The sequence below is a fragment of the Gossypium hirsutum genome, chromosome D08 (assembly GCF_007990345.1).
Source record: "Gossypium hirsutum isolate 1008001.06 chromosome D08, Gossypium_hirsutum_v2.1, whole genome shotgun sequence".
Taxonomy (NCBI): Eukaryota; Viridiplantae; Streptophyta; class Magnoliopsida; order Malvales; family Malvaceae; genus Gossypium; species Gossypium hirsutum.
The window spans coordinates 58,643,919-58,652,671 of NC_053444.1; the positions used below are offsets into that span (position 1 = coordinate 58,643,919).

At 35.2% G+C, this 8,753-nt stretch overlaps 1 protein-coding gene across 1 annotated transcript; it reads left to right on the top strand.

Moving 5' to 3' along the window:
* The first annotated feature begins 328 nt into the window (after positions 1-328).
* On the top strand, positions 329-805 carry LOC107929370 (14 kDa proline-rich protein DC2.15). The gene has a single exon (XM_016860770.2). It carries the CDS (start codon positions 368-370, stop codon positions 764-766), a length of 399 nt encoding a protein of 132 aa, XP_016716259.1. The 5' UTR covers positions 329-367; the 3' UTR covers positions 767-805.
* The last annotated feature ends 7,948 nt before the right edge of the window (positions 806-8,753 follow it).

Below are 8,753 nucleotides of genomic sequence, written 5' to 3' on the forward strand. Positions count from 1 at the left end.
AATTAGAGGTTGGGATGCAAACATTTGCTAATGTTTTGGTGTCACTTATGAACTACTGTGCAAATCATATAATTTGATGCTAGGAGCAGAGCAGAGCAGTGGTAGCATGGCAACATGCTAATCTCCACCTCACAATCACAAACGTCCGAAGTTATTCATGAAATTCTTCTGTCTTGGCCAGCTCAAATCGCAAATGTTAAATGGATTTATGGAACAACTTTAATAATTAATCTTACGTTATAAAACAACTAAGTTTCCCTTTTCAAACACTATAAAATCCCCTCTCTTCGCTCCAAATTTTCCATCCTCAAGCTATACAACTCTTTCATTTCTACATTAGGCAAGAAGCTCCTAGGGTTTGAGAGAGATGGCTTCGAAAAGATCAGCATCACTTGCCCTCTTTTTTGCACTCAACATTCTCTTCTTTTCTCTTGTCAGTGCTTGTGATTCTTGCCCTTCCCCAAAACCAAGACCAAAGCCCACACCGTTCCCATCTCCTTCTGCAAAAGGCAAATGCCCTAGAGATGCCCTTAAATTAGGTGTATGTGCAAATGTGCTTCGTTTAGTCAATGTCACTATTGGTTCACCCCCAGTGCAGCCATGTTGCTCCCTTCTCCAAGGCCTTGCTGATCTTGAAGCTGCTGTTTGCCTTTGCACAGCAATCAAAGCCAACGTTTTGGGCATCAACCTCAATGTCCCAGTTTCCCTCAGCTTACTTCTCAATGTCTGCTCAAGGAAAGTTCCATCTGGCTTCCAATGTCCCTGATCACTGTTGCAAATTCTTTCTCTTTTTGGTGTTTTTCATGGTTTTGAAGGTCTAATTAATTGTCTGTTCGCATTGGTAACTCCTTGTTTCCTTGTGGATTCATATTGAATAAATAAACTACTATTTATTTATGAATAATTATCCTAAACATACGCGAGGATTTGGATTGATACAATTAATTTTTAAGATATAATAAAATAATAATTAAAAAAGATATTTGACATCATGAAGTTTTTTAATTGAATAATTACCTTTTATTTATTTAACTATTTTTTCTTAGCAAATAGATAATTTCATTTGTTTTGAATTTTTCATTTTTGAAAATGTTCACAATAGCTTACATGAAAATGAAAGAAGAGTGTTTTATCCTCTTGTACCAATTCATCCACCATAATGCGTCTATCCAACCCAATAATACTGTTAGCTAAAAAAAACCTCGAATAATACTTAGATTCGAATTAATGGAATTAATCCAATAAGCACCGAGCATCTAAAGCAAACAAGGGTAATGTTAAAGCTTTAAGCTCAATTAGTGAAGAATCATCAAACAAACAATAAAAATTCTAAAAAACTCTAAGATACGGGTACATTAGAAAATAATACTAGGTTGACTTGAAAGGCTTAAATGATCTAATAAAAATAAAAACTTAACCGGTCCAATTAAATTCTTATATTATTCTTAAATAAAAATTTAATCCTATTTTAATTACTAAATTATTCAACTCATTGTAAATTAGCCAACAACATAAAAGATGTTAAAACGAAACATGCCAATCAAAGAATTAAATGAAAATAATATAATAATAAATCATCTTCAAAATAGTTGTTGCAATTGATGGTGCGCTTAATTACCATATTTTTATAATTTATTTTAATTAATTTTGACACTTAATTCATCATTTCTATGTAAGTACAATAATTGTCTAATGTGTTGAAAATCGAATTAAAAGGTGAAAATTTGGAATGAGAGCTAGTATAACATATGAGAATATTAGATTTTAGGATTATTTTAATATTATTATAATATTGAGGAAAGAGGAGGGGATGATAGTATTTGAACTCGTATCGTATTATCTACGTGTTAGACAAGAGTCCTAACCGTTACTCAAAATAAGTTATACACATAGCATCTTTTATTAATAAATAAAATATTATTTTTATTGATTTTGAATTCTTAATTAATTGCTTTTTTCCTTTAAATTATTCTATCAAATTTAGATAATAATAACTAAGCTCTTTGTCATGGATGTTTTTTGTGTAAAAAATAGAACACCGATAATGTCAATTTATCGCAAAGAAAAAGAGAAAAAAATAAAGAACACATAGATTTTACGTGGAAACCCTTTCGGGAAAAAAAATCACGGGCAGAGGAGAAGGTAATTCACTTTGTCGAATTCGAATTAATTACAAGAGGAGTAAACTATGTCTATTTATAGGCTTGTAAAACCATATTCTAATAGTAGTGTAGTAAGATTGAAACACCTTATTCTAATCAATATCAAATAGATGGAGTTTAATAAGGTTTAAAAATCTTATTCTAAAATAAAATAAAAGAAGTATAATTCTATAGGGATTTTACTTTTATTTTATTTTACCATTTGTATTTTAAGGATTCGGGTCACTTAATTCTAACAATCTCCACCTTGACACAAATTCTTAATGAACAAGTTCTTCATCGCGAACTCTCAACAAACAAGTTCTCCACCTCTTCCATAAAAACCCTTATGGGTTTAACTTCAACAATGAACACCAACCAAGTCTAAGCAATGGTCAAACTTGGTTATAGGAAGTGACTTAGTCATCATATCTGTAGGATTTTCATGAGTACTAATTTTGCTCACAACAATATCACCACAAGCAATAATATCACGAACAAAATGATACCGAACATCAATGTGTTTTGTTCTCTCATTAAACATTTGATCTTTTGTAAGGAAGATGGCACTTTGACTGTCACAAAATACTGTATTGATTTGAAGGTCTTCATTGAGTTTACTAAAGAGTCCTTTCAACCAAATAGCTTCTCTACAAAGCAACTGTGGTAGACAAAGTAATCATCGTTTAATCAGCTTCAGTGGTAGACAAAGCAACTGTGGTTTGCAAAGTGACTTTCCAACTGATTACACAACCCCCGATTGTAAAGACATAACCTGTGAGAGATCTTCTATCAAGGTCTCCAGCAAAATCAGCATCAATATACCCAATAACTCCATCTCTGGTTCTTCTAAACTATAAGCAAACATCAGTAGCACCTCGTAAGTATCTTAAAATCCACTGAACTGCTTTCTAATATTCTTTACCGGGATTCGCCATGTATCTGCTAACTACACTAATTGCATATGATAAATCTGGACGTGAACAAACCATAGCATACATGAGAGATCCCACTGCACTAGAGTATGAAACATGTGACATATACTCAATCTCATCATCTGATTGTGGAGACAAAGCTGATGGAAGCCTGAAATGGGCTGCTAAAGGAGTACTAACAGGCTTAGCATTCTGCATATTGAATCTGCAAAGAACTTTTGTCAATGTACCCCTTTTGACTTAGGTACAATTTACTTCCTTTTCTATCTCTGAGAATCTCCATACCAAGTATCTTCTTTGCTGGTCCCAAATCTTTCATCTCAAATTTTTTACTTAGTTGGGCTTTGACCTTTCTTATCTCTCATTTATCTTTCTCTGCTATTAACATGTCATCAACATAAAGGAGTAGATACATAAAAAAAACTATCACTGTTTTTCTTAAAGTAAACACAACCGTCAAAGCTACTTCTTTTGAAATAATGAGAAGTCATAAAGGAATCAAACCTCTTGTACCACTGTCTTGGTGACTGTTTCAAACCATAAAGAGACTTTTTCAACAAGCAAACATAGTTCTATTTTTCTGAGACTGTAAAACCCTCTGGTTGTTACATGTAAATATCCTCATTAAGTTCTCCATGCAAAAATACAATTTTTACATCTAACTGCTCAAACTCCAAAGCATGCATGGCCGCAATACCAAGCAAAGCTCGAATCAAACTATGCTTCACAATTGGGGAGAACACATCTGTGAAGTCCACTCTTGGAATTTGACTGTAACACTTTGCAACAAGCCTTGCCTTATATTTGGGTTCTTTAACTCCTGGAGTCCCTTCTCTACTTTTAAACACCCATTTACAATGAACAACCTTTTTACCTTTAGGAAGTTTCACAAGACCCCATGTTTTGTTTTTGTGGAGTGATTCTATCTCCTCTTGCATAGCAAACATCCACTTTTCTGAGTCCTCACAGCTAACCGCATCAGAATAATTAGATGACTCTTAGTTTGCATCTATATCTTCAGCCACATTTAAAGCAAAAGTAACTAGATCAGCCTCGATATACTTCTTTGGAGGTTTAATTTCTCTTCTAATTCTATTTTTGGCGATAGAGTATTGTGGTGAAAAAATAACTCTATTCTGAATTTTTGTACTGGCTTGAGGAGTCGAGTCTGTTGTAGATTCTGAATTAGTCTGATGCTCCACCTGCTTTTGATTTTCTTTATTGGAAGTGTCTTTAAGAGAAAAGTTAGGTAGCATAACAGTTTCATCAAAAACATCTCTGCTAATCACAACTTTTTTATTTTCAGGACACCATAAATTATACCTTTTTGCACCAGTTTTATAACCAAGAAAAACACATTTAATGGATCTCGGTTCCAATTTTCCATTATCAACATGAGTATATGCAGGACACCCAAAGATTTTAAATCAAAATAGTCAGTAGAATTACCAGACCATACCTCTTGTGGAGTCTTTTTCTCAATGGAAACGGATGGAGATTGGTTGATCAAAACACATGCAGTAGCGGTTGTTTTGGCCGAAACTGACTTTGGTAAGTTGGCATTTGACAACATACATCGAACCTTCTCCATGATCGTTCTGTTCATTCGTTCTGCAATGCCGTTTTGCTGTGGAGTATGACGAATTGTCAAGTGTCTCACGATCCCTTCTGACTTGCACAATTTATTAAACTCATCAGAACAGAACTCTAAGCCATTGTCTATGCGAAGGTATTTTATTTGTTTTCCCATCTATTTTTCAATCATAGTTTTCCAATACTTAAATGTGGAAAACACATCGCTTTTCTACTTCAGGAAGAACACCCACACTTTTCTGGAAAAATAATCAATAAAAGTTAACATATAATTAGCTCCACCTCTCGAAGGTACTCTAGATGGCCCCTATAGGTCAGAATGAATATACTCCAACGTTCCCTTCATGTTATGGATTCCTTTGGTGAATTGAACTCTCTTTTGCTTCCCAAAAACGCAGTTCTCATAGAACTTCAGTTTGCAAATTCCTTGCCCATCAAAAAGTCCTCTTTTGCTCAATTCGGCCATGCCATTCTCACTCATATGCCCTAGGCACATATGCCAAAGTTTAGTAATATCATCATCTAACAAGGAAGAGGATGAGACAATTGCATCACCAATAACAGTAGAACCCTGAAAAATATATAACTTGGCAGTCTTTCTCGGCCTTTTCATCACAACGAGGGAACCTTTGGAAATCTTCAAAACCCCACTTTTAGCAGTGTATTTGTACCCTTTTGAATCAAGAGTACTCAACGAAATTAAATTTTTTTTCAATTCTAGAACATGACGTACATCACTAAGTATTCTGACAACTCCATCAAACATATTAACTTTAATTGTTCCAACACCTACAATTCTACATGAAGCATTATTTCCCATAAAAATAACACCTTCAGACATTATTTTGTAAGTTGGAAACCAATCTCGATTGGGACTCATGTGGAAGGTGCAACCTGAATCAAGGATCCACTTTTTACTCGCTTTAGAATTGTTAACAGAAGCGACTAGAAGTTCACCATCATTGTAGTCTTCTATAACATCAGCTTTACCAGAATTTTCTAGTTGTTTTCCAGTTTGATTCGCAACCTCCCTTTTGATCTTGTTCTGTAGCTTATAGCACTCAGATTTAATGTGCCCTTTTTTCTTGCAGAAGTTACAAGTTTTACCTCTGTTTGAAGACTTCGATCTACCTTTAGATTTACCGTGAGGATTCCGTTCCTGTGTCCTTTCACGATCATCATCAACATTTCGATCTTGTCTTCCACGAACAATGAGACCCTCTCCCTAAGAGTCAGTTTTAACCACAAGATGCTTTATCTTATCATACGAGGTAAAAAATCATAAACCTCATCAACTGTGAGAGACTCGCGACTATATAAAATCGTATCTCTAAAGGTTGAATAAGACAGAGGCAATGAATAAAGTAGAATCAACCCTAGATCTTCCTTATCATACTGAACCTCCATGGCCTCCAAGTTTGAGAGAATTTCTTTAAAAACTGTTTAGTGTTCGTGCAGAGAGGCACCTTCCTCCAAACAATGAGCGTAAAGACGCTGCTTCATATGCAGCTTGCTAGTTAGAGTTTTTGCCATACATATTTGTTCCAACCTCTTCCATAACCCAGCGGTGATCTTCTCCTTCATCACATCCTGTAAAATTTCGTTAGACAAATACAAATGTAACTGTGTTAACACCTTTCGATCTTTGTGTTTCTTCTTTTCTTCCGTCAATGTTGAAGGCATCTTATCTACCCCTAGCAGGGCTTCCTCTAAGTCCATCTGTGCAAGAACTGCCTGCATTTTTATCTGCCACAACGCAAATCTGGTGTTGTGATCCAATAGTGAAATTTCATACTTAAAAGACGTCATTACCGTGATTGAGATGAACCCAGAAGCTCTGATACGAATTTGTAAAAAATAAAACATTGATAATGATAATTTATCGCAAAGAAAAACAGAAAGAAAAATAAAGAACACACATATTTTATGTGGAAACCCTTTCGAGGAAAAAAACTACGGGCAGAGGAGAAGATAATTCACTATGTTGAATTCGAATTAATTACAAGAGGAGTAGACTATGTCTATTTATAGGCTTGTAAAACCATATTCTAATAGTAGTGTAGTAAGATTGAAATACCTTATTCTAATCAATATCAAATAGATGGAGGTTAATAAGGTTTAAAAACTTTATTCTAAAATAAAATAAAAGAAGTATAATTCTATAAGGATTTTACTTTTATTTTATTTTACCACTGTATTTTATTTAAATAAGGATTTGTGTCACTTAATTCTAACATTTTGGATAGATAGAAATGTGTTTTATTCTTTCATCGAGATGAGGGTAGCTTTCTTTAAAACTTGCATGGAATGAAAATGGAAAACAAAAGGATATGCAATTTAGGTGAATGAAATGTGGATAGCCATAGTTAGAGTATGGCTGAGTCAGGAATTGGCTTCTGTTATAATTCTGTTAAGTCTAATTGTTAGTTGCTGTTAGTTACTAATAACTATTAGTTGTTATGAGCAGTTATCAGCTTTATGTTGCCTATATATGTTCTGGCACAACTTCTTCTCAAATATAATTTTTAATGTATTCTTTCTCTTGATTCAATACAAGATTTATTCAGTATAGAATTTAACATGGTATCAGAGGTTTGCTCGTTCTTGAGGTAGTCGTTCATGACTTCTCCTTTCAGCCCATCTGCTGTTCAATCTGTTGCACCGGTGATGTCATTCGTTCTACCAGATGAAGTGGTTGATAGTCAATTTTTCTCTACCAAAAAGATCAGCGTGCTTCTTGATGATCATAATTACTTGTTGTGACGTCAGCAAGTTCTCTTAGCAGTAAAAACTTATAAGCTTCAGAAGTTTATTGACCCACAGTTTGTTCCTCATTCTCAGTTTTTTCTTGATGATAATGGTGTCTCGCAAGAAAATCCAGAGTTTGCTCATTTTGAACAATAAGATAGTGCTCTTGTATCGTGGTTATTTTCATCGGTGAGTACTGCTATTTTTCCTCATCTTATTGGGCTTGATACGAGTCTCTAGATTTGGAATGCTCTTGTTAGTTTGTTTGGCAGCAAAACTACTTCTCAGTTAATGTTTTATAGAAGGGCATTACATTCTCAGCGTAAGGCTGATCTTTCTATGAAGGAGTTCTTGATGAAAATTAAAGGCTACTGTGATAGCCTTGCTAGTTGTGGAGAGGCTATTAGTGAACGAGAACATGTTACAGCTATCCTTAATGGTCTATCGTCCGAGTATAAGTCAGTGCTTACAATCATTATTGCGAGTTCAGTTCCTTACAGTGTCCGGAGTGTTACTACTATGTTACTTAATGCTGAAGCTCGTCAACAACTCGTTGTGTCTGATGCTTCTAGTTCAGCCAACATGGTCACTCATCAGCCTGCTATTTTTACCGATAATAATTCTTCTCTACCAGTTTATCAACCCTCGTCAAGTGCTCGTGGTCGGGGGCGAGGTTGTTTTTCAGGTTCACGTTTTCAGTGCCAATTATATGGGAAGGCTGGTTATCTTGTTGATCGGTGTTATTACCGATTTGATACCATATATAAAAGTACAGGCTATAGGTCGTCCCCTTCTCCTCAGGCCAATGTTTGCATGGTTGGCAATGGAGCTTCGCCTCATCCCTAGATGCCACCTTTCCTACAAGTGATGCCTGCTTATTCACAATAGCAATAGTATGCCCCTCCTGCACCTACTCAGCTGTAGACTAATCCTTTTACTGCTAATCCTTTGCAGCATGCTAGTACATCTGTCCCATGGCCATCATCATCAATTCATTCCCAGGCTCTTATTGCTACACCTGAAACTGTGGGTGATAATGCATGGAATCCAGACCCAGGCGCGTCCCACCACCTCACCAATTCTCTTACTTCTCTATGTGACAGTATACCATACATTGGCTCAGGTAAGTTGTATATGGGCAATGGTAATGCTCTCTCTATCAGATCAACTAGTCAGTCTTCTCTTCTTATACGATCACGTTCTTTGTTCTTGAAGTCTCTATTGTGTGTGCTTGGGATAACCAAAAATCTATTATCGGTATATAAGTTTACAAAAGATAATCGAGTAATGTTTGAGTTTTTACCTACACAGTTTCGATTTCGCGACCTTCAAACCA